The 26236-nt window shown below is 45.5% G+C and overlaps 2 protein-coding genes and 1 long non-coding RNA gene across 4 annotated transcripts in view; 2 read left to right on the top strand and 1 right to left on the bottom strand.

The window, feature by feature from the left end:
• Positions 1 to 26236, top strand: part of B4GALT6 (beta-1,4-galactosyltransferase 6) — a 124151-nt gene that overhangs the window by 65376 nt on the left and 32539 nt on the right. Inside the window, exon 9 of one of the 2 annotated variants that reach the window (XM_045510378.2) lies at positions 2465 to 2812. The exons of the other annotated variant lie outside the window; for it this stretch is intronic. Coding sequence (XP_045366334.1) covers positions 2465 to 2495 — 31 coding nt within the window. The 3' untranslated portion in view covers positions 2496 to 2812. Of the gene's footprint in view, positions 1 to 2464; positions 2813 to 26236 lie in introns of those variants that run through there. 2 annotated transcript variants of the gene reach the window in all.
• Positions 3456 to 10502, bottom strand: TTR (transthyretin). Its single transcript, XM_010946781.2, has 4 exons — positions 10346 to 10502; positions 9357 to 9481; positions 6758 to 6893; positions 3456 to 3709 (listed from the first exon to the last, which is right to left on the bottom strand). The coding sequence occupies exons 1-4, from the start codon at positions 10412 to 10414 to the stop codon at positions 3602 to 3604; spliced, it is 438 nt and encodes a 145-aa protein (XP_010945083.1). The 5' UTR covers positions 10415 to 10502; the 3' UTR covers positions 3456 to 3601.
• The window catches only part of LOC141574906 (uncharacterized), a 38358-nt gene continuing 15780 nt past the window's right edge, over positions 3659 to 26236 (top strand). Inside the window, exon 1 of the long non-coding RNA XR_012502036.1 lies at positions 3659 to 3783. This is a non-coding gene — a long non-coding RNA (uncharacterized LOC141574906). The remainder of the gene's footprint in view (positions 3784 to 26236) is intronic.

Below are 26236 nucleotides of genomic sequence, written 5' to 3'. Positions count from 1 at the left end.
TGTAGTAAGTCCAACTGGTTCAACTACACAGATGTGTTCCTGGTGGATCTGGGCTGGAGCGTGTTGACACCACTCCTTTCTCTCCATTTCCGGTTGAATCCTGTTCTTATCACGAGCCTGCAAAGCTACAGCTGCATCACAGGTGTTTTTCTGGGTTCCAGGGTTTTTTTCTCGCTGATTTCCCTTTCGCGCTGCCGTGAGATTGCCTCCCTACCGCGTCCCGCCCACCAGCTCACCGCATGAGACGTTCTGTTTATCACCAATAGGGCACAGAATATGACATTGATAGCATCAACTCCTGGGTATAATGCCCTCAGAAGGACACAAAGTCACATTTGTAGTATTCTTACCCAAAATACGTAATTGCATTCCAATTATGAGCTAGTGTCAGGTGAGTCCAAACTGAGGGTAATTCCACAAAATAACTGATCAGTACTCTCCAAGGGGGTCAAGGTCATTGGGGGAGCAGTTTCTCGCTGTCAAAACTAATTGGGAACCTACGGAATACTGTGGCAGATCTGTCTCTCTGCCTTTCAGAGCGTACAAAAGCTTCCTGCATGGTTTTGGGCGAATTACTTAACTTTCTGTATCTCAGCTTACTTATCTCCAAAAAGCCTCCCAAACTTAGCATTCAGTGATTCTATCACCTTCACCTGACCTACCCATCCGCCTTTCCCCCCATGATTTCTTAACCATGTGTCTGACAACCCAGTTACCCGCCTGCTCCTTGCAATAATCACACGGACTTCCACCAAGGTACCTTGGCTGATGTGGTTTTCTACAACTTAAACAACTGTTTCTCTATCGGTCACATCTACTTCTCAAATACAACTCGTAATATCTTGAATATACACAGCTTTTATAAATCCATATTAAATAAACGGGCCCACTGTATAATATGGCTAAATGATGTGGACATGCAGTTCACAAAAGAGGTTCAACTGGCTTAAATATGAGACAATATGTTCAGCATCACTAAGTGAAAAAAGAAATTGAAATAAATATCGAATGTCAATTTCAACCTTCAGAATGGGAAGAATTTCAGTGAATACAAACGCAGGATAAAACTTGGAAGGATCCCATAGGGGGCTATATTAGTTTCCCAGGGGTGCAGTAACAAGGTACTCCAAATCCAGTGGCTTGAAATAACTGAAATCTATTGTCTCACGGTTCTGGAGGTTTGAAGTCCAAAACTGAGGTATCAGCAGAGTCATACTCCTTCTGAAACTTGCAGGAGAGAGTTCTTCTGTTGATGGATGTCAGTCCTTGGTGTCCTTGGCTTGTAGTCACATCACTCCACTCTCTGCCTCTTGCCAAGCTCTAACTGGCTGTGTAAAGGGAGTGAGAAATTTGAAGAGCGTGAAACGTAGGTTTGGACTATGTAACGTGTACCGAGTTTCCCCACAAATATATGTGGTTAAAATCACCTCCTCTGATTCTGTTCAGTGAGGTCAGCAAGTCCTTCTTCCGTGTATATTAGGTTAATTCATATCAAATTGCCATTTTTGTAGATTAATTGGTCAAGTATTAACAATTTCATAGGATTCAGTCTAATACCTACAATGATCATATTCCTCACTGACTTGCCTGCTCATAGAACACGACTTTCTGTTTGGCTGTTGTTAAATAGCTTTGGATTTTTATAATCCAAGCAGTTTGAAAATCTGAATCATATATATATATATACACACACACACATACACACACACACACACACACATTATATATATATATATATAGTATTGAATGTAATGTAACTTTTTCTTGGTATCAGTGAACTTAAGCTTGTCCGTTGAAATCAACTAACTCAGATTGACTTTCAGTTTAATGTTCAGCCTTCTTTTTCCTTTCTGAATTCCATTGACTTTCTGGAAGCTACTTAGCATCTTGGCATAAAGTAGAACTTGCCCAGTGCCTGACAGTCCTCTGTCCACGCAGCTTCCACTGAAATGATCGTTTCCTCCTTTGCTCTTCATTGTTATGTGTTTTGAATCTGAAATGTTAGGTAAATTTGAATGTGGAGGAAAATGGAAAGACTGATTAGGTGTGTTTAGGCTTAATCCTTGGGTCTAGCACAGGGGTTCCTGGAGAATCCTCATTGGAGACTAGGCACAAGAAGTAATGACACGGAGGGCTGTTGATGGCAAGGCTCCCATCAGTGAATCCATATTGTCTAGAAGATAAATTCACATCTCCAAAAGGTGGCAGGTAAAGCGAGCCTCCACTCCAGCCTCATTTCCCACCACTCCCAACCCTCCTGTGACCGAGATGGTTGTTGACCAACACAGATTAGCGCTTTTTTCCAGGATGTAGAGTTGTCCTGGGAAATGCCTCCCAGCCAGGAACCACACTGCTCAGTGCATGTGAATGCGACCATGTGACTAGTTCTAGCCCATGAAACGTCTGTGGGAATCATGTCACACTTCAGCACAAAGGGGGCCAATACCATACTTTCTTCCTCCAGTCTGCTAACTAGGTGTTCCTTGAGGCCATAAAAGAAATCAAACTGGGGCCCTGAGTCACCACTGGGAGGAAAGCCACCTTGAGAGTCACCAGACCAGAACTTCTGCATTGGACTTGGCACAAGGGACAACTCAACTTTGTGTGAAGGCACCAAGATTTGGGGGTGTTTGTTGTAGCAGTACAACCCTGTCCACCTCGATACCCACTACGAGTCAACATTCTGAACCACCATCTCTTCCCTCAACTCATCACGCTGTTTCACCTGGCCTCCCCTTGCAGTCTACACTGTCTGCCTACAATACCTCCTCCTTTTCTACCTGATAAACCGCTGACAGTCAATGTCAAGTAAGTGCTGTTTACGCTGCGTCCTTCTCTGAATGAATTTTGGGTTAGTCTAAGTGAATTCAGAGTGTGCGGGCTCTCTGATTACACCCCTTAGTCAGCTGACGGTGGGGTCCAGTTGTTCTGAACAGGATTAGAGAGCCTGAGTCCCTGCTGGTCTGTCCTGGTGGAGACATACTGCTACCGCAGTTTGTAAAGCACTCAAAGGAAGAAGGTCCTTGGAATTTTTGCTCTTTGCTCAGATTTAGAGGGAAAAAAAGCTTTCTTATTTTCAGAATGTGTGTGTGTGTGTTTTTTTTTTAAAGCACCCTATCTTTTTGTTTGTTTTTTTGGGGGGGGGTCATTAGGTTTACTTATTTTATTTATTTATTAAATGGAGGTACCGGAGATTGAACCCAGGACCTCATGCATGCTAAGCAGTGGCTCTACCACTGAGCTACACCCTCCCCCCTAGAATGTGTGTTTTTAATGGCTACTGACCACGTGGAATGCATGCTTAGCTTGAAAGACATTGGAAATTTAGATTTCCCTGAGAGTCCAGCCAGGGACTTTTTGGACTTCCTTTGCTTCTCTGTAAAATTTGAATTTTTTTTTTTTTTTGGAGAGGACAACCAGGGAATAAAAGAGGAAGGTTCCAATGAAATGGGAAATGCTTTAATAAGAATGTTTTTATTGTCTCTGCCCGAGTTTCTAACATAGTTTAGGAAGTGAAAACACGGCTTTAATAAAAATGCAATACTATCGGTTGCACGAAATCCTGTCCCTCATCCTTCGGATCCGCGGGAGGAGGCGCCCCTCACTCCTTGGGGCCGCTGACCAGGGCGGTGGTGGAGTAGGAGTAGGGGCTGAGCAGCGCGGCGATGGTGTAGTGCCGGGGCCCTGAGTCGTTGGCCGCGAACACCACCTGGGACAGAACACACAGAGCACCGTTTCTCACACAGCCCAGCACGTGAGCCCCGGCCGGAGAGCCCGCTACAGGTCTGGTGCCAAAGGAATCATTTTTATTTTCTTGTTTTGTTTTCTGAAACAGTGTGAACAAAAGGCAAAAATCCAAATACACTGGCAAGCGAAGCCGTTGGAGCCTCGTGCAGCCCTTTCAACAGGATTCTTCACTCCCATCTGTAGAATCAGGCCTCTCTCTCTCTCTTTCTCTTTTTTTTTTCTTTGCAAATTTACACTAAAGGTCAGGGTGGCTTTAGCCTGACCGAGGAAAATCACAGAGATCCTAAATACTTGTGCCCGTTTTGCAGGTTTTGGAAAAATGCGGAGAGAATGTAGAAACTGGCATTCAGTGCCCAGAGGCAAAGAATTGTGGCAGCCAACCCTGCTACAGATTTAGAGACCTGGGATTTTATAGCCAGAAGGGAGCCCATTTTACAGATGAACAAACCAGACCTCTGAGTCTAACCCACGTGTAGGCAGTGACAGAGCCAGACTTACAGTTAAGGCTCCTGTCTTCAAACCCGGAGATCTTTCTGCCACTATTCCTTTGCATTTTCTAACATGAAGAAGTATATTTTTGTGTATCTAAGAAGCAATGAAATTCGGAATAAAAGCCTTACCGGGTTCTATGTATGATACAAGCAGGGTGTGGAAGATGGTGTTGGAGTTCTGAAACACACACGTGTGTCGGAGCCCACGTAAGCTTTGCAGTTGGGCAGACTGTCTATCGAAGTGTTATTCCGGCTACTCACACACTTTAGGCAAACTCAGTAGGGCTCCTGACATTCAGGGGCTGGGATAGTCTAGGTGCCCGGAGTGAGGCAAGAAGAGATAAATTTGGTTCAGGAGAGAGATGGAGAGCAGTGAGGTGTTTACTTTCACTTATTCTGTATACAAGCCCTGGCTTGAGCTTTGAACACCCCCTGGATAAGTACCTTTTTTTAAAACATGGAAAAAGGAAACCTTGATTACTTGAGGACACGTGAGAAAAAAAATCTGACTGAACCACGTGAAGAACAAAAATAGCATTAGGGCAAGAAGAGGTGAGAATCACTTAAGAATCTCTCTGAAGCAGAAGGGGCATCTCTTAAAGGTCAGTTTCTGGAAGCAACTCAGGAAAATTTCTTATCTCTTGTAGTGACATGGGCCTCCAGCCTCATTTGCTTCTTTCCTAAAAATGGTAAATGGCATCATCTGTGCCCCAAAATCCATGAAGTGAGGAGGACTAATAGTTTCAAAGAAAATCTCCTAACTGTTGTCTAATTTGGTCACCTGGGGTCATCGGCCAAGGAGGAGACCAGAGCTGAAGGGTAGAGATGTTCTGGAAGGTTCTCATCGGAAGAAGCTGGCAGGAAAGGAACTCATGGCTGAACCCACCGCACACCCACCAGCCACCAGAGCGAGGCACTGGGATTCGTGCCTGATGGCTGGTGCTCGCTGTCATTCCCCCTGTCCACTCAGGCTCCAAGTCGGGCTCACGGTCCTGCCTACTGGGTCTTCCTTCAGCCCCTTCCCCTCCATTCCGAGGGCAGGTCACCTCTGAATCTCTAGCTTCTAGCAGAGTGCTCAACACATAGAAGGTTTTTATTTTTTAAATGTTTGTTGAACGAATATTAAAAGAGGGAAGGGCAGACAAGGAAGCTAACATCTAATCATAGGAATAGCACATCATGGGCAGGACAGCACTGGATCTTCTCAGATGGTCTCATCAGGCTGAGACCAGGGCGGACAAGGACCATGGGGAGGCTGCTCTGATGGTGCTCCAGACCTGGGAGTCTAGGGGTGCAGGTTTTGTGCTGGGCGCCATCTAGACCCTTCACCCACCTAGGATGGGGGCTCCGTATCTTGCTGCCTGGCTGAGAAGTAGCCAGAGACATGCTTCTCAGTAGACAGGGCTCCCATGGTGACCTGAGGGCCCCAAAAGTCAAACAGGCCCCTACAGTTTCCCTGGCAACCCCGTCTACTGAAAGAACCATTTTCTGGCAACTGAAAGTCTCATCCGTGACTAAGCCAGAGAGAATGGCTCCTTTTCACGCCGAGCTATTTTTGATGCTGTTAGTTGATCTTTAACTCTGAGCAGCACGTCTGGATTCTATTTCCATGGCAGCCATCTGTTTGAAATGATGTAAGGAATCACAGGCAAGGAAGAGGTAGGGGGACCTGGCCCGTGGATAACTCTGAGGTTCCCACTGCCTCACAAGCAGAGCAACAGAGTGTGAACCAGGGGTCCCGATGTGGCTTGATGATGGTGACGACTTTCCCTTGGGCTTCTCATGGGAAGGAAGCTGAGGCCCCCCTGAGACTAAAGCCAGGCTGGGCTCGGGTGGTAAACAGCACTGCTCCTCCCTTCACTAGCCCTGTGACCTTGACAAGTTACCGAGAGTCCCTGTGCCTCACTGTCTTCCTCTGTAAAATGGGGGTATTAACAGGACTGACCCCTATGGGCTGTTTATGAAGATTAAATAGGTTTAATATAGAAAACAGTGCCTGGCATGTGGTAGAAGTTTGCTCAATATTACCCATTGTGTTGACATCATTATTTTGAATTTACTGTCTCTCTATATACGCATTGTCCAAAATCACCTACCAAACCTCTGGAAGCCAGATGCATTTTGGAATGAAAAACTTTTCAGATTTTTGAGACATAAAATGATGCATCTGCCTTTTGTTGCATGTTACCCTTTGTGGGAGGCTGGAAGGGCTGCCTGATGCTAGTAATCCAATATATTAATATTTCTTCAGCAGACAAACAGTCGGATTCAGGGAATGGATGAAGACTCTAAACAGCGTCTTCTAAGTTCAGGGCATGTTACTACACGGGTTTTCACTAAACCTAGAGAAAAAGTTTGCTTTTCAGAGTTTGGTGGATTTCTGATTGTAGAAATAGGGAAGGGTCTAGTCCAGTATTTTCCTTCTGACTTTAACACAGTATGCAAAGCGCAAGAGGTGCATTTCCTGGGATTAAAAACAAACAAAAATAGAAAGCCAGCTCAAGCACCCACATACTCACCTCTGCATATTCGTGGAACGGGGAGATGCCAAGTGCCTTCCAGTAAGACTTGGTGTCTAATTCCACTCTGTATACCCCTTCTACAAATTTGTCATCTGTTGTGAGTCCATGGAGCTCTCCAAATTCACTGGTTTTCCTAGAAGGTGCAAAAGTCCAGGTTACGTTAGGCATCGAGGGAATAAATACCAGGGCAAGGTGACACCACACACGCACACACACACACACACAAACACACACACACTCTCAGGCACACACATACTCAGACATGCAGTGTGTGATAAATATATATATACATTTTTTTTTCCTCAACCAGGTCAGGACAGGGAAACTTCTAGTAACTGTCTAAAATTAACTGACAGGAAATTTGTCAGAAATGCTTCCAAAGGCTCATTAGAGATTTTTTTGTTTTATGAGAACAAAGTACAGGTATGATGTTTCACTTCAAAGAGTCACTGCGGTTCAGGGTTGGTGTTTGGCTGAAGGTTCACGACCACCCCTGGAAGTGGCCACCAGCCACTCTGACTCTGCAGGTCCCCACGACGTCAGGGTCTCCTCTCCGCTGGGGCGGGAGGGTATCTTCCAGGGACCGTGTCGTGTGTGGACACACAGAGGGGAGCTCAAAGTACGATGAGAAACCTGTATCTGATTCGTACATTTCATAATTAATCCGCTTGGTAACTCTTTGCCAACAACAAATAACTACGCAGTCTTTTTTTTTTTTTTTAACTTGGTAATTTCTGTTTCCATATGAGTGTCTGCCAGATAGCTGATGTGCAAAATCGCTCTCCGTTAGACTGTAAACACTAAGACAGATAAACCTGGAAGTGGTCCTTACTGACTCTGACCATTTCCCTCCCACTGTCTTCTCTTCCGGGAAGAAAATATTTCATTTCCCTTTTTTTTGTCTTTTCATCAGAAAAAAGATTTCCCACACACATCTGAATGGTTTTGGCATCTATTTCTATCTCTCGCTTCGAATATTCTCTTAACTGCTTCCCAGAGCGTGCTCGGCATTTTATGTCAACGTAAATGAATTAACAAATAAAAACTCGGTTGAAACCACACTAAAGATAATGGTTGGAGGGTGGGGAGTGTAGCTCAATGGTAGAGTGCATGCTTAGCATGCACAACGCCCTGGGTTCAACCCCTAGTACCTCCATTAAAAGAATAATTTAAAAAAACATTAAAAATTAAATTTAAAAATATTTTAAAAAGTGGTCTTCCCAATGATGGGTGAAGAATCATCATGTGGTTCTTGGGATTCAATTAAAACCCAAAGAAACTCTCTCCCCAGGAGACATAAACACTTTGCAGTATTACTTAGTGCTGAAGGTTTCTTGGTTGTTCATTCTTTTAGTAGTTGGCTTAGATTTACTAATATGCACTTGCTTTGAAGCTTCTGCTAGTGGAGGTGAGAAAACTCCATGTAAGTTATTAAGCAGCCGATGAGGTGCGAAGTCAATTTGGCACCCGGCGGTGGGTGACTGCGGGCTGCTCTGCCACTGCGCTTTGTATGGAGTGTCCTTCTCTTCTGTGCCCTCTCCTATGCAGCTCGGCAGCCCCCAACCTTGCAGAGTGGATGCTCCACAAGTGTTTGCTTGCCAAAGCCCTGGACCCTGGCTGATCTGGATAAACTACAGACAGCCACCTCATCCTCATCCAGGCCATTCCTCAGTTCCTCTCCTTCATTAACACATGAACACAATTTCTCCATCTCTCCACCTTTCCACGACAGGGACTGACAGTTGAGTGTTTTGCAGGGGCATCGAGAAATCTGTGGACCTACTGAAATTACACACACATTTTTGTATGTGTATATATGTGCATTTTTTCCAGGTGTGGAGTTCCTACTTTTCATCACTCTTTTCAAATGGATTGTGACCCACAAAGGTGGTGCTGCAGTGGGGAGGAGGGAGCTGCCCAAAATGCTGATCAGCCTCCTTGTCCTTCCCAGCTGAGTGAGGCAAGAGGGCATCCTTCTTATGGCCCATTTTCAATCTACTTGGAGATTCCCTTTTTTTCTTTTTATTGAAGTGTAGTCGACTTAGTGTTGTGTTAGTTTCTGGTGTACAGTATAGTGATTCAGCTAGACATACATATATATTCTTTTTTGTCTTTTTAAAATTATTTGGGGGGTAACTGAAGTTTTAATTAATTAATTAATTTTTAATGGAGGTGCTGGGGATTGAACCCAGGACCTTGTGCATGCTAGGCATGCGCTCTACCAGTTGAGCTATACCCTCCCCCTATATATTCGTTTTCATTATCAGTTACTACAAGCTATTAAATATAGTTCCCTGTGCTATATCCTAGGACCTTGTTGTTTCCATCACTTGTATGTGGAATCTAAAAAAATGACACAAATGAACTTACTCACAAAACAGAAACAGACTCACAGACAAAACAAATGTATGGTTACCACAGGGGCAAAGAGGCAGGGAGGGATAAAATAGGAGTTTGGGATTAGCAGATACGAACCACTATACACAAAATACTTGGAGATTCTTTAGTGAGTGGTGCGAGCCCCTTTCTCTAACAAGCGGTGGGAAAACAGTCAGATGGAGCCAGATCCCTCGCCTGGGTCGGAGGGGCAGCTTACCCAGAAGCAAAGGGCTCCCAGGTCTCGTCAGCAGCCTTTTTGAACACTTTCACGCCCACGTTCGCAGCAGGACTGCCTTGGACGGCATCCAGGACTTTGACCATCAGAGGACACTTGGATGGACCCTGGGCCGAGAGAAGACAAGTGACAACCAAGTTGGTAAGAGTGACAGGACGCACCCCTTGTGGTGTCAGAAATCTCTGAGCAAGGCAGGAAGTGCACTCGAATTCCATTTCCAGCAACAGACGTGTTGACAGTGAACGAGCTTCCCTGACTCAGGGTAACACAGACCGGATTGTTCCCCAAGAAAGAGTGGTTTCAGCCTCCGGACACGCTGCGCCCGAGCGGGGGCATGTAGAATGAGTTTGATGGGAGAAAATAAGTCCTCTGAGAACGGCTGCTTTGTTAAGCCTCGTCGTTTGAGTGGAATTACTGAAAAGATGTCACGCGCCAAAGACCAAATAGTTTTTCCTGAGAGCGTATCAGTCGGTAGTTGCTGTAGTAACTCCCTCTTCCTAGTTGTTGTAAAATGATGTCAGATGATGTCATGACTCACCTAACAGTGTTAGTTAATTCTTCCAGGGGACTTAAGAATTAGACATCTGCCTAGAATGTGGTCCCCTCAGCCTTTCAGAGACTAATTGCTACATACTTTTTGATTAGCGAAAACGAGGTCAACTTTGTCAAAGGTGAGCTTCTGAAAACTCAGTAGTAACAGAGTCTGGAATGTTTGATCTTCATTTCTACCATCTATCTGGGGAAACTGAGGCACCGTTTCAAACCTGATCCGCCAAAGTCGTAGAGATGAGCGCCCAGGATCCAAGCCCTAGTTCAGAGAGCTCTGCATAACTCTGATTTTTTTTTTTTTTGAAGTTTGAATCAATGATGTTTAAAAATAGATTCTGGGTGCCCCCGGCCCTACTCACAAAAGCAAGAAGTCACTTCTTCAGCTAGAAGTGTGAAAGGACTTCAAAGAATCGAACACTCACCGCAGGGCCCGCCTCAGACACAAATACCAGTCCAGCCAGGCAAAGGAGGAACAGCCGGTGGGAAGCCATCCTGCCAAGAACTGGTGGGTCTCTGTGAAGGCTGCTCCCAGCGCCAGGCTTTTATAGTCTCGTGGCCCCAGCCAGGCTGTTGATCCCTGCCAACCTGCCTCCAAACCTGCTGATTCTGATTATTGACTTAGTCAACAAAGGGACAATAAGTAACCCACACAAATATGAACCTTGCCTAGAGAGATTAACGCGTCAGAACACTCGCTCTATGAAATATTCTTAACGGGTCATTTGACCAACTAGATCCTCAAAACAAAACAACAAAACCAAACAAGAATATTCTTCTCCCTGCTTGGCTGGAGGCAGCCACATTCTTGGGAATCTGTTTTCTCCCTTAATCTACTTCTATGCCTGTTTTCTGTTGTCTATACATTTTATCACTCGTTTTAGATGATAGATGCAAACTGTAATCATTTATTTCACACGGAATGACATTTGGTCGCATGGGCTTGAATAGAGTGCATCAAAAAACATCCCTGCACTTGGTGTAGGTCCACGAGGCAAAAGGAAAAAACCTCTGGAAGTGTTTCCATTAAAAAAAACCCCTATATTTCAGCCAAACTAAGTCATTTGGAAGCTTAGCTTAGCAATTTCTCCACGACTTTTGGGTTCTTTTGAAACAAGGTCCTTGACCTAAGGAATAATGACACATTTTAAAGCGTGAAATACAGAGAACCTGAAATACAGAGAACTGAAACACAGAGAACCAGATTTTTTTTGCAGCTTCTCCTGTACTGAGTGTGTAGAAACAAGACTACTCAGCTGTCTTTGGTCAGAACCAAATTTCTGGAAGGAAGTAGAGATCACTGTGAGAGCTAGAAGCCACGTGTTGGTAACAGATTCTCTTTCTCCTGGCCAACTTACAAGTCTAGGAATTATAATTAGATGATTCCCTGATCAAGCAGCAACTCTTGGGTGTGTGTGTGCACAAATGAGTATGTGGTTTTCTCTATGGGTTAAGACAATTTTGTCCTGATAGCGACATATATGTAGGAGATGCAGAGAAGACAGACAAACATTTTGGACAATCACACGTCAAGGGGGAGTCCAGTTTGGAGCACTGAGAGCTGGGGGAGCATTCTCATAGCTGACGGTCAGGTTGGAAGAAACTGGACGAGAGATCACGAAGGACAAGGGCTTTCGGGGAGTGGTGGAGGGGCAGGAAGGCAGTCCAGGAATATGGAAATGGGCAGGGGAAGACCTGGGGAGAGTGAATTGGCCACAGGAAGGCAACAATGAGCAAATCCAGTTCAGAGCATAGCCAGGAATGGAACCTTAGAGCCATAGAGTCTGACTCTGACGTGGTCCTGAAAAGAGGTTTGAGTCTGAAGTTAAATGATCTGAGTCCTAATTCTCTTGCCCAGTTCCCCAGATGACCGTCTCTGAATTATTTAATCTCTCAGATACTCAGTGTACCCATCTGTAAAATGGAAATATCTACTTTTCTACTTCAAAGAACTATTCTAATAACTTTTATTATGAGATGATATAAAAGCTCTTTGTAGACTGTAAACCACTGTTCTGGTATAAAGTAGCATTATGATTTAGTTCGCTTTTGCAACGGAGAGCATCCTTTCTCTCCCGTCTTTCATGTTTTGCCATCCAACATTCTCCTGACTATTTCCCAGTATTTCCCAACGCTCAGAACTTGGATGGAGAGTCTGTTTTCTGTGAGTCTTACCATTTGAATTTTCTCTCATACCCCAAGTCAGTCTTCCATCTCTGCCTCTTAGTGCTGCTTCTGTCAAAACCTAGAAGTGTCTCCAGTACACATTGTGAACTGGCAGCCCTGAGCTGCCAGCAGCCCAGAGACACGTTACTGTTGGCCTGAGGAATGTTTCTTTAAAAAATTGTGAAATAGTTGTTAAAATGAAAAATTGAGACATGTTGCATAAAGACATGGATTTCTGGCTTCTCTTGAGAAATTGGAAAAGAATGTGGCACTAGTCAGCGGACTCGTGCTCTCAGACGTTACAGCGCCCTGGGGTCCCCTTTGCCTCTGAGGTTAGGTCACATTTCTAGCGGCCCTCGAGTGCTTGAGATTCCTCTCCTTACACATGTCCTGTTTCCTTCATCTGCATTCTTTCCCGGCCCCTTGGAAATGTGAGTTTGAGATGGCTGGTCTTCTGACGGCCATTTGAGTGGTGAGTGACAGCTTCTTTTCTACTTGCGAAGTAGACATTCCCACGTCTTTGAATGATTCCTTTTCAGACACACTCCTAGAATCCTTTTCCACCAGGAACTTCCTCCTCTGACATACTCGCATTGGTCAGTGTTTCTCTTCAAATGCAGTGCGCTGAAACGCACACGTGCTTCAGGTGGAATCAGGCCAATACATTGGACTTTGAGGCTGTAACTGTCTTTGGAAGGCACTCTGCTGTGAATGATACATCACGAGTACATCCAGGACTGCAGTAGCCGTGACCACAACTCCTCATCAGAGCACTACCCATCAGGTCCTCTTGGTCACAATGATCTAAAATCACCATACAGCATTCATCACCTGTGCTTTTGTCATTTATGAATTTTATCTTATTTCATTTTCACAGTTATTGAGGTATAATTGACAAATGCAATGGTAAGATATTTAAAGTGCATATGGTGGTGATTTGATATATGTATACATTGTGAAAGAATTCCCACCACCTAGTTAAATAACACACTCATCACCTCACATATTTATCTTCTTTTGGGGGGGGAGGGGTGAAAACATTTAAATTCCACCCTCTTATCAAATTTCAATGATACTATACAATGTTATCAACTATGGTCACCACTTTTTATATGAGATTTTCAGACCTTATTTATCTTATGGCTGAAAGTTTGTATGCTTTAACCAATCTCTCCTCTATTTCTTCCACCCCCTGGCAACCACCATCCTACTCTCTGTTTCCATGAGTTCAACTTTTTAAGATTCCACATATGAGTGAGATCATACAATATTTGTCTTTTCTCTGTCTGGCCTATCTCACTTAACATAAAGCCCTCAAGTTCCATCCATATTGTTGCAAATGGCAGATTTCCCTTCTTTCTCATGGCTGAATAATGTTCCATTGTGTGGAACACACACAAATCTCCTTTATCCATTCATCCATAGGCAGATACTTAGGTTGTTCCCATATCTTGACTGCTGTGAATAATGCTCCAATTAACATGGGAGGAGGGAAGGCAGATGTCTCTTTAAGATCCTGTTTCATTTCCTTGGGATTCATACCCCAGAGTGCTGGATAATATGGTAGCTCTATTTTTAATTTTTTGAAGAACCTCCATACCGTTTTCCATAGTGGCTGCACCAATTTACATTCCCATCAATAGTACACAAGGGTTCCCTTTTCTTCACATCCTTGTCAGCATTTATTATCTCTTGTCTTTTTAATGGTAGCCATTTTCACCGATGTGAGGTGATAGCTTACTGTGGTTATCATTTATGAATTTTAACCTAAATACAGGAACCTGTTTTTACCCTGATATTTCTCCTCCTGTTAATCCCCCCCCAACTCCATCCTATTGTCATAATCTAATAATTGATTCTAGAATTCACTGCATGAGCACACCCTCCAAGCCTTGTGCCCTTGGCCACTTGGACTCGCTTGCCTTCTGAACTGTCATTGATCTGGAAATTATGAATAAACTTTGAATTTGAACAAGACAAGGAGGTAGAGGGAAAGTGAAGCAATTCAGAGCCGCGGTAAGCATCCCGAATCTGTTGAATCATCAGTTATCTTACAGAGATAGAGATGATTTTTAATGCAAAGAAAGAGAGAACGTTGGCAGAGACCTGCAGAGCAAATGTGGATAATGTGAAGTGAAAATAAGAGAGTCCCAGGAGACGAAGCTTACGGTGTTTTAGGTGAGAGAAGAGCACGGCTGAGGAGGAAGGAAAAAACGAAGAGAGTGGGAATGCATTCTTGGTCAAGGGAATGCTTGTGTGGAGCCAGCGGCAATGACAAATACAAGAAAATTCCAACGGTTCTCGCCTGAGAGGCAACTGTGATGAAAGAGGGTTATAAGGATAAGCATAACCTCCCAAAGATAAGAGGGTCTGCCTTTCCGTGTTTCTATGAGTTTGTGAAAGCTGTTTTCGAAAGATGGTTACATGGGATCCACCAAGAGGGATGAATTAAGGTCTAGGGTCAACACATTCCTGGATCCCTAAATATTTGCTCTAGAGGCTGTGTCCTGTAGAGCGAATTTCAGCGGCGGTAAGGATCCAGTGCCAGAAAAGAAAGGTGCATTAGTGAAACATTCACGCTATAAATTTTCTTTTAATAGCCGTGTACTGTTTTTCTTCACGTTCTGACCATGGGGCTGAAGCCTAGAGGTTTAATTGAGGTTAAAAAAAAAAAAGACCAATTGGATGACAGTGTTTTTCCTTTTACTGCAGAATATTCAGTGGTTAATGAACAACTCAGGACTGCTCTTAGTTTAAGGTTCTTCTGCCCTCTCCCTTATAATGAACACGCCTATTTATTAATTTAAAAATATATTGGAGATGAACTCTTCTTCGTTTATTTTCTGAGGGTGCAAGTCAACTTCTAGCCAGTGACCTGCTGACCCTGAAATGCCCACTAATATTATTGTGAGTGAGCTGATTAGCCAGATTGGAGAGTGAGCTGGTCAAGTGTTTGGACTTGGTCTCCTGAGGGAGCCGGGGGTGAGTGGGGGTGACTGTGTTTTGGGGCCATGGATGATTACAGCCTTAAGAATTCAATTTTGTCAGCTCCCCATGAGGTGACTGAGCCCTGAGGGTTCCTTTAATGGGAAACAAATCACAAAAGACTCATTTTAAAATCGTAATACCAATTTAATTAATAGTCAGATGGTTGCTGAGTAAGTAGGGAATTAGAGACAGCCAGCTGGGCTCCGCCAGGAGACCCTGATCTCAGCAAAAGCCCCTCTTCCAGTGTCCACAATAGTAGAGTGGTAGTCGGGCTGGTGTGGTGTCGCTGGTTTGGAAGGAAGGGATGGAGGCAACAGCAGTGCTAAGCAGGTGGAGGCAGAGGGACAGGGTGCTGACGATGGAGGGGCGAAAGTGATTCTCCACTTTAGAACCTGGGAGGCTCTCTGATGAAAGGCATAAAGCAGTGAGTCAAAACAGCAGTCAAGTAAACTGAAGGTCTCCTTTATGGGAAGAGCCAGGATTTGAATATTTAAAGGCAGAGGCCAGGGAGACAAGGCAAGTTTAAGCCAAGTCACATGTCCCTACGCCCGCCATGCTTTCCTAAAACAAGGTCCTTCAGTGGATTTTCACCCGCTTTCTCCCCACCTCTTTCCTTCTTTTATGCCTGAAAATGAATTCACGTCACCCAAGGTGACACCTTTCTCCATCCTTTGTTCCAATCGCCACTAAAGAGTAGTCACTTCTTCTTTCTCATCACTCGGGGCAGTGATGACAGTCTAGTTTCGCCGCCACTTCCCTCTTCTGCAATAGTTTTTACTCCAAAGGTTCTTGTCATCCGTAAACCCAGAAGTGTTCTGTCAGTCTTCCATTTGGTCATTCCCTCTGTCTGTGTAGGAACACCCTGCTCTGTTCTTTCTGGCCTGACTCATCTGTCCCCTGATCTCTTAACTCTCTGGGCATCCCAGTAACGCCTCCTGGGCTACCTGTCCAAATGTGAACCCCCCCCACCTCCTCCCCTAGCCCACCCCTCTTTCTCCAAGTGACATCACAGTGCTCAATGGATCAGGGCGAAAACTTCAGGAGATACGTTTGAATTCTCCCCTTCTTTGGCACCAAACTTGAAAAAGCAATAGCAATTCTATTATATTCCAAAATATTTCCCCCATTTCTCACATTCTGCTTCCACAGCTGCCAATGGAATTCAAACCTTCACTGCTAATCCTGCCTTTTACAAGTATGCTTTAACTGGTCTCCCCCATGCTAATCTATTTTCCATATACTCTTTTCTATAAGCTACTGCCAGATTAATCTTCTTAATGCATAACTCTGATTACTTCACATCTCTCTTCCAAAGCTTTCTCTCACTCCCCACGGTCAGCTAGATGAAGTCGAGTGTCCTTTGCCTGACATTCAGAAGTGGCCAAGGCTTGGTTCGGCTCCATCTCCATTTACTGCCTACAGTCCTTCAGACACTAGCTGGACCTCGGACAGATCCTGTGACGTGTCCCCCTGGGCCCTCAGCCCTTCCTCATCCTGCAGACTGCCTGAAGGCGCAGAGCTTCCCAGAAGCTTTTAAGTATGAGAGGCAAACCCCTAGGGAGGGGTGAGACTTGAGGCAGAAGTTTCAGAAAGGAGGCGGGTTCAGTAACCTGGGGAAGTGACAACGAAGGCGGTGGTACAGAGAGAAAAGACCAGGTGAGAAAGAGTGACTGAGGTAGAAATAAGATTCTGGTGACATCAGGAACGGAAAATGAGGAAGAGGAAAGAGCCAAGGACTACGGAAGTATTTTAGCTTGGGAGGCAGTTTAGATGATAAAGTCATTGGCTTAGTGAGAAATATGAAGGAAAGTGAATCTAGCTTTGGACGTGTTGAGGTTAAGGGCTTGCTCTCCAGGCCTCCGTGTCCAGGTCACAGTTGGAAATGGCAGCCTGGGAGATGGAGATTGGGGGAAATCAGGCTGGAGATGGAGATTCAGGGTCACAAGCATGGGGGGTGGCTCCCGCACTTGGACATCACCATTGGTCATTAACAGTAAGACGTCTGAGGGGAGAACTCTGGGGTAAAGCAACATATAATGGATAATAAAAGGACGAGAAGCCTGAAACCGAGGTCTTTCCTAGGCCGGAGTTACCTCTCTCCTTTGACGTGCTTTGTACCTCTCTCAAACCTTCATGCTACTCCTCGGAGCTGCCTGTAGTCACAGTTTCTTTCCTGGAGTGTTAGTGCCCTGAGAGCGGGAGCAGCGCCTTCTGATGGTCTGTGCGGGGCCACACACAGGAAAGGCCCAGTAAATGCTGACACGTCATTCAGCAAATGAAGGGAGGGTCACCCCCAGCAGCAGCTAGGTTTTGCTCTGTCTCTCGGTGAACCCACACCGGCATTGCCCTCCACACCCACTTTTGGCGCTTCAGGTGGCAGCTCAGTGATCTAACTGCTATTTCCCTCTGTGCCTGGTGGCACGTGCCCGACGGCGCCGGACTGAGTCTGAGCTCCATTTCTCCTTTCCTCCCGCTGTCTCCCCCTGGGTTATTTTCCAGGGACCTCTATCTGGCTTCTGCGTTTGTTTGAGGATTCATTTCTTCATTCATTGATTCCAAACTCAAATCTAAAACTCCTTTACGACGGTTCAGCAGGATGGGCAGAAGCCTTTTCCCCTGACATTTCATGGCCTCCAAACCACGCCTTGAAGACAATTTCACATCACTTACTGAGCCCAGAACAGATGTGGAAACTGGAGTGAACTGCTTGATGCTGAAGTTTTGGATAAATGTATTGTGTCTTTGGGGTAAAAGGAGAAATTCTTCCTCACCCTATGTACTAGATCAGTGGTTCTTAAAGTGTTGCCTCTAGACCAACAGTATCAACACTCCCTTGTCAGGAACTTGTTAGGACGTGTAAATTCTAGAGTCCCTTCCCTCCCCACGCCCCTCCCCCACATGAATCAGTGAATCTGAAACTCTGGAGTGGACCCCAACACCCTGTGCTTTAGCAGGCCCTCCAGGTGATTCTGACGTGCTCCAAAGTTTGAAAACCATTGTCTCAGATGTGACTCATGCTTAGGAGTGAGGTTGGGCCGTGTGCCCTAGATTCTTTAACAGTTCTGCCACCTCCTGGCTGGGTGACCTTGGCCAAGTTACTTAACCTGTCTGGGCCTTGGTTTGTTTTCAATAAGATCAATTTTTTGAGTCAGTTGATCATCAGCTTGAGTCACGGTATTCTAGGGTTCTGCAAACACCTACAAAGACAAAGACAACACAAATTGCCATGGGTTCAGTTAACCAGAGCTTCAGGGCTGGCTAGACACATTAGAAGGGCTAGGCTGGCTGGCGACCAGGTGCATGGCTACCTTTAGAGCCCCCCCCAACCTTGCTAAGAAACAAATCCATTTGGCCAGGTGTCTATGAGGCAAATGAGAACCTCCTTGCCTCCCTGCCAAAGTTCTGCGATGAGAGAGGCTAAGCAAATGCCCCATGACACATGGCTACGGTTGAACCAGCGTCCCTTTAACTTGTCTAGAAAGAACTCTTTGCAGATATTAGTAGCTTAGGAAGGCTGATACATGAACAATGGTCACCCCAGACTTCAACAGGCGGAAGAATTCCCCGAAAGTGGCTTAGTGCTGCCGTGTGTTATTTACTCATGAATTCAGCAGAGGAGCTTACCCGTGAGTTCTCCATTTCAACAGTTTAAACTACAAGGTCTCTCCGACAATGAGCGCTGATTCCTCTAGAGAAGTAAACCATGTCCTTAGCTGCTTGTCTCATCCACACAAGTCTCCTGGAGCACAACTCAGCTTCTGTTCTTTTAACGCACATCCATGCCAACACTATAATTCTTCAGCTGGGACAAATATTTGCATAAAAAAACCAAAAAGAACTTATCCATAGCTTTATTGGAGTCATGACTAACCCCACCTGGCCTTCTCCCCACTGCTCAGCTCTGAGAACTGCTCCAAAGTCATCACAAAGACCAGTGCTGTTGCCTGCTGATTTGGTCATAGGCACAGGGGCCGTCAGCTCGCAGCATTCACAGTCTCTCATCCCCACTCTTGGGGGTCCTGTGGGGCTGAAGGTGGCCCCCGAGACAGGTATGGTGCCCCACCTCGCACCAGGCCCCTCCTCAAGAGGCCCCCTCCGGCTTGGCTTCCATCTGCAGCCCTCACCAGCTGTCAGCATGGCGCCCGCACATGGACTCCAAATTGGTGACTCACCGCCCATTTTTTAAAAGGTCACAGATACAAGTAAATGGGACATGTCTGCTCATCTTTGGTTTTTGAAATCTCTTTCTTAGCAGGGCCAGTTGTGGGCATATTGATTTAAAAACTCAGCCGGGGCTCCTGCGTGAAGAAGGCAGTTTGAATTTTTGGTGCCACCACATTTTTTTAAGCCTTCCAAGCATCTCCCCATTTTTTATTCTAGGGCCGCCTCCAGGTCTGTCCACACCCTCCCTGGCTGTGAGGGCTGCTAGGCAGAGAGACAACATTTCTCTCGAGAGGCAACGTAGCATCGTAGAAAATGCACGAAATTTGGAGTCAGAAAATCTTGGTTTGAGCCTGACTTTGCCCCGCGCTAAGTGTTCTACCTGGGTTTTCTTACACAGCCTGCAAGGCTTAATGTCCTTATCTGCTAAACAGTGGTTAAGAATAGCCCCACCTGTCAGGGAGGAGTGAATGCAGTCGTGGAGACGGAGCACAGCACGGTGACTGGCACACAGTAATGCCTAAGTGTTGGTCTAGTCGCAGGCGTGGACACGGGGGTTGGCAGGCCTGCCTTGATTTTGCCTTGATTTTGTTTAAGCAGTTTAAACTTTGGCCCTGTTTGTTGTGGATACGCTACAGAGAAGTTGCAAGCCCCTGGCTATTTCCAGGTCCCAGCTTTTAGGACAGGGATCACTATATCATAACTCGATCGGAGACTTGTTTCACTTTTGTCCGAACACAAATATTAGCATCCTAAAATACGGAAGTCCCGTGAGACTCTGGATATTTATTTGGATATTATTGACTTGGTCATTGCCTTTTGGATTATGAAGCATGTGGAAATATAAGTAGTTATCATGGCGTTCAAGTGATGGCCATTGATTTCAGCGAGATTCACTCTGCCGGCTGGCTAGCACGCCAGATAGTTTGTGAGAATAAAGGTAGTAAATTAGGTCAAGGAGAGAGAGGAGCTCTGTCACTTCTGTTATTGCTAGGCTGTAAGATGGAAATTCACGGTCTCCCCCTCCTTGCCACGCAAGGATGGGCACCTGAATAATCTGATGGGGGGAGGGTTGGGGGGAACTTGTTTATTGTCAGCTAGAATAGAACTGTTTGCATCACATTTCTAGACTGTGTATGATTGCTGCTCCCAGCAAATAGGTCAAGGGTGACAATTGCATCAGTAGTATTTAAACTTTGCCCTGGGCTTTGAGCTTCTGTGGATTCAGAAGTGTATCTTTGGCAGGTTCAAAAAATACTCCCTCATGTGACACAACATTGTAAAATGACTATAACTCAATAACAAAAATGTTAAAAAAAAAATACTCGTTCAGAGGAATGAACACTGTGGCAGGCTGAGTTCAGGAATGGGGAGTCAGGAGGACCCTGAGTGTTGACTGAATGGAAGAAGACGTCAGCATTTGGTGTGTGGCTCAGTCTAACATGATGGAGAAATTCTTTTTCTAATGTAAAAAAATTCCTTTGGCCTGAACTCCTTATGTCTACCTATTTAGGGAAAAAAACGCTCTGACAAAAAAATTAATAAAAGGTCAACAATGCCTTGCAGTGACTTTGTATTTTATAAATCAAGTGTGCATGCGTGTTTGAAAAACACTCTTCTGTTTCTGGATAAAATATCAACTTCAGTCACCTTCGATGGTTGGGCCAAGGACTGGCAGACCCTGACTACTGTCATTGTCTACAAGGCACCCCGAGCCCGCAGAGGTTGGTCCTGAAGGGGGCGCTCTCGAGTGTTCGTCTGCCAACGCCTTCATCTTCCGAGGAGGTGGCGTGCTGGCTGGAGGGAGTGCAATTAGTGAGTCAACACACTTCTCGGGGCAAAGGTCTTAGCTGCACTACTAGGTCTTTGTTGCAAAGGAAATTTCTAGCATAATCCTGTCCTCAGGCCACTGAAACCCCTTGCTAGGAGAGGAACCAGCTTTACACACTTGAAACCAGAGGCATGTAATCAAGTGCTTGGCTGGCAGTTCAGATGGAAATTGACCAGCATGCTGGGGGGAAAGAGAGGGGCCAAGGTCAGGTTGTGGCTGTGAAGGGCCCTGGGGAGGAGAGTGTTTTTAGTGGGGGACTAGAGTAAAATATAAGTTTCAAAGATCCAACAAAGAAAGAGGAGACAGAAGGGAGATGGGGTTTCAATCCTGACATTTCCATGAGGACCCCATCTTCATGTTCCCCACTTTCCTTCCTCTCCCCTCCTGACTACCTGCCCTTCCTTGTCTTGGTGTCTCTGTTTTGTGGCCGGCTAGGACTCCTAACAGAGTTGGGAGGAAACACAGGGCCCGTAACTTCGACAGAAGGGCATATTCAGTCAGCCGCCATGTGCTTCTGGCTTTAGCTGGGAGACCAGATTAAGGTGGGATCTTGGGGAGAGGGGCGCTGTGGACCATCCCAAGTCCAAAATCTCCAGGATGTCTGCTCAGTGTTTAGGACCCTCAGGCACGATTGCTCTAGAAACCTCTTTGGCTCTGTCTCGTTAGTTATTTCCCAGTGTTGCCCTACAGCTATTGCACTGGATGCTTTTAGAGTCAAATTAGGGATTAAGATCCAAACCTGAGAGGCAGCCAGCTTGTGCTCTGATCTGGGCTCATGGGAGGGGGATGTACTGCCTCTGCTGCCCAAGACTTCCTCCAGCCTGGAAGTGGCCTCCTTGCTTCTACTGGGGCTGTACCCACCAGCCCGAGACTTTCTGAAGAGGAGTGGACTTGGGAGTTGGGAGCTCCTGGGGAGGGGGGGCCGTCCTTGGGGGCCTGGTGCCGTGTTTGCTTGGATCCTTGGCTTAGATCTGACGTTCAAAGCCATCAACTTTTCCTCGTTTGTTCTTTCAATTTAGAGCTTGGGTTTTCTGGGAAAGCAGTGAAAAAAATGGCGCAAATGAGGTTGAGGGATTATCTGGGGATTTCAACAATGGTTGATTCCCTTTAAGAAGGATAATCTGGACTTGAATGTATAAGGGTTGCAATTTCAAGTCTTACATGGGCTGCAAGGGGCCAGACTGGGCGAGTGAAAGCCAGCGACTACAAGGGAAACAGTGTCTACACAAAGGAGACGTGTCTCGCCGTTAGAGCTCAGCATAATTGATTTTCTCATCACTGCTTCCTCTTCGCTGCCGGGCTGGAGTTGCTGCACCAGCAGGAAGTCAGGGCTGAGAGGCACTCAGAAAACACTCCTCTTCTGAACCAAGACAGAACAGGCTCTCATTCAGAGCTGTGTTGCAGGGGCACCACTGTGGCCATGAACCTTCTTAGATATTCATATCTCTGTTCACCTCTGGGATTTCCCTCACTTGTTAGCGGGATTCATTATGCTCCGTTCCTGCAGAGAAAATCTCCTTGGGCCATCACATTGTATTGTTAAATTGTTCCCAGTATTTCCAAGCCTCCTTCTGTCCCAAGTGGAAGACACCTGGGGGCCTCCTGGAAGTAGAAGAGGGGAGCCTGGAGTAAACCACGTGGGCTGTAAGCCAGACAGACTTGTGTTCAGATCCTGCCTTTCCACCCCCTGGGGGAGTGGGGGAGTCTCCCATCCCTCTTTGGCAAAAGCCCTGAGGGTGGGGCTTGCGAAGGATCAGAGGAAACAAGGTCTGGAAAGCACTGGCTTAAGCAAGAACCAGCTCTCAGTTCGTGTCTATTCTTTCCTTTCTTTCCCTTCAACAGCTTCTCATAACACCTAGTTTCCTGGTGCTGTCTTTACTTCAGCCAGACCTTAATTCTAGAAACCTAGACAGCCTGGCCTGGAAGACACCTTCGTCGTCCCCAGAATAAACTCCCACTTTGTAGATGAAAAAACTGAGGTTCGGAGAGGTGTGGCCACTTGCACAGAGCAGCATCCAGCAGGTCTCTGTGGAGGGCTTGCCGTGTGCCAGGCAATGTACGGGGAATCCTTACAACAGCTTTGCCAGATAGTTACTTTTTTCAATCTACATTTTAGAGATGAGAAATGGAGAAAGATTTGGACAATTAACCTACACCGGACCACTCAAATCTTCACTGAGGACCCCAGAGCTGTGACTGAAATTCACTCTCCAGGCTCCATTGTCTTCCTACTCAGGAATGCCTTTCCAACACCCTGAACTGGGACCGTCTACCTCAAGGTCATTGTGTGTTCTTTGAGGTCAGGAAAGTCCTTAACTAAACGTGTGAGAGCATTATCTATAGGGAAACACTGAGGAATTTTTTGTTTGAATCTGCCAATTTATTGAGAGTTGATTCTGCACACTGTACTGTGTAATTTCCACGGTATATTTTGGTCAAACAGCCACAGAGTTCATATCCAAGGGCACTTGACATAGACCTCACCTTTCCACGGGAAGAGGGTCAAAGAATTTTGCAGACCTGTTTTATAACTGCCACAAATCACACTAGCCGGCACAAAAGCTTAACTCACCTGTCATTTTAACCCTTTGTTATTGAAAAGATAACATTAGAAAGGACAATACTGGGCAAATTTTTAAAAACATTTTTAGAGTATTTTTGGAGCGGTTTTAAGTTTACAGAAAAATGAGTACAGAGGACTCCCAGACACCCCGTTAAACTCCCCCACCCCACAATTTCCCCAATTAATAATGTCTTGCATTAGCGTGGTACATTTGTTCCAGTTAATGGGCAACATTATTATTACTTGAAGTTGATCGTTTACTTTAGAAGTCACTCTTTGCATTGTACATAATATGGTTTTGGTGGATGTAGTGATACGTACCCACCATTGTAGGGTCACACAGAGTCGTTTCACTTCCCTAAACCCCTCTGTGCTCCACCTGTTCAGCCCTCTTTCCCCTCTAATCCTGGGGAATCACAGATTTTTTAACTGTCTCCATAGTTTTGCCTTTTCCAGAATGTCACACAGTGGGAACCACACAATATGGAACCTTTTCAGATAGGCTTCTTTCACATGCATTTAAATTTCCTCCACATCTTTTCATGGCTTGATAGCTCCTTCCTCTTTACGGCTGAATGATATTCCATCGTCTGGACGCACCTCTGTTTATGTATCCATTCACCTACCGAAGGACGTCTTGGTTGCTTCCATGTTTTGGCAGTGATGAGGAAAGCGGATATAAACATCCATGTGCAGGCTTTCGTCCAGTAGAAATGGTAGAAATGGTTTTGGATTAGCAGCTGGAATGATTGACCCAGCTTTAAAAATAATCTCAACTTCTCCAGTTACACTTCTTAATCTTAACCAGGTTTGCTTCACCTAGCACGCACAGGGAGTTCCTACTTCCCCAGGCACATGTTCTCTGACTCAAAGAGGAACGACCCATATCGTATAACTGACACAGCTCTGAAGCATGGGAACCTCTCCGACCCTAAGTTCACACAAGGTCCCCTTGGTCCCCAGACTGATTAGACTTAGGGGAACTTATTCTCAGAAACAGTCAGCAACCGTGACGTCTTAACCGATGCAAGGAGGATGGGGGATTCTGGAACATTGCAGCCAATTCATGACTCCTTGGTCACAGGCAAGATTCTTTGTGACTTTCAGTCCCGTTGCTCCGTCTCCTAAAGTTGGCTGAGGAAAGGACCATTTCTCAGCAGCTGATTCCCTCCAGAGCACAGCTCAGGTTCAGGGGAGCAAAAGCGAGAACTGTTAGACTGCATGTAGACCAAAGGGGAAATGCCCGAATTTTAATGTTGTCCTGTTACTATTTCAGCAAAGGGGTTGTGGAAACTCATGCGTTTCCCAATCACCCCGCTGACTCAGCCCCATCCTTCCTTTTTACTTGCGGGCTGAGACTTGCAGAAGGCCCATGTTCTGTTTGCTTCTATTTTTACACACCCGTTTCTTCTCCTCTCACCTTTACTTGCCTCCATAGAAAAGAATCCTGCTAGAAAGAATTGCCCTGGATAACCAAGCTAGTGAGGATGGTAATACGTTGCTGTTTCAAGCTATTAGGGTTTCATTTTATTATTACTTTCCATTCTTTTTGGTAACTTCAGTCAATTTTAAATGAAAGTAAAATGTGTTCCAGCAGCCATCTGGGGAAGATTTTCTTGGGTGATGGAATTAAAATACTTCTTTCTTTAGTTGCTAATATTGGGAATAAGGAAAGAATGGAAGTGAGAGAAGGCAAAATCGAAACGAGGCAGACTCTTTCTAGGGTTACAGATGAGAGAGCCCTGTGGACATAATCATAGAATATTATTATTGTATATAATAGAATGTTATTATTCTAATAAGTCACATGAGAAAATGCACTCATATATGTGTCTACTTTTATAAGCCTGGGTGTCCAGGTACAATTTAACACTTGGAAATAAATACATAATAAATGACCCCAATTAGAGGTGAGGTTGGGGACAGGTTGGGGCTGTGGCGGGTGGGAGGTGGGCCCAGGCGAAGGGGCCACACTCGGAACAGCCTGACGCTGATTCCTGGGGCAGAAAGGCAGGCTCTGACCTTTAGCGGACCTGCCTGCCAAGGCTGCTGGTCAGCGCCAGGACCAGGCTCAGCGCAGGGGCTGGGGACGTGCTTGATGGTCTGGCCCTGTCCCCTGCCTGGATCAGGACATCAGAGTGTGTCCAAACGCACTTCATGTCAGAGCTGAAGCCAAGGCTGAGGTCCTCAACCAAGAAGGATGAGCAGCAAAATTCATGCACCAAGATCCTGCTTACCTTCTCTGGTGAAGGACGTGTTTGCACAAACTCAGGGACAACTGGATGCCTTAGTTATAACTTATAAATAATGACCAAAATCAGAGTTTAGCTTTGGAACAGACGGCAGTGAAACTCTCACCCGTGCCTACGGTGAAAATTCAACTACGTTCTCTGTATTAATGACAGCCTGGGTGCGTAGCAGGCTAAGGACTGTTTGTTGAGTGCATTTTCCACTGACAGATACTAGAATTGTTACAGTAACTACTGCAGAAGGCTGCCATGCAAACAAGTAACCTGATTAGAGTTGATACAGAAGAATGTCTAAGAGTCTAATGAATTTGATGTTGCTGCCGGTAGGTGCGACAGGTTTGGTGGGTGTGGGGTGACC

This window comes from Camelus bactrianus, chromosome 24, assembly GCF_048773025.1.
Source record: "Camelus bactrianus isolate YW-2024 breed Bactrian camel chromosome 24, ASM4877302v1, whole genome shotgun sequence".
Classification (NCBI taxonomy): domain Eukaryota; kingdom Metazoa; phylum Chordata; class Mammalia; order Artiodactyla; family Camelidae; genus Camelus; species Camelus bactrianus.
This window is presented reverse-complemented; position numbering and strand designations above follow the sequence as displayed.

Coding starts and splice junctions, on each gene's coding strand:
- TTR (XM_010946781.2), bottom strand. CDS start 10,414: ATGGCTTCCCACCGGCTGTTCCTCCTTTGCCTGGCTGGACTGGTATTT. Junction 6,894..9,356: donor TGGGAGCCCTTTGCTTCTGG/GTAAGCTGCCCC, acceptor TGCACCTTCTAG/GAAAACCAGTGAATTTGGAG. Junction 3,710..6,757: donor CGTTCCACGAATATGCAGAG/GTGAGTATGTGG, acceptor GTTCTGTCCCAG/GTGGTGTTCGCGGCCAACGA.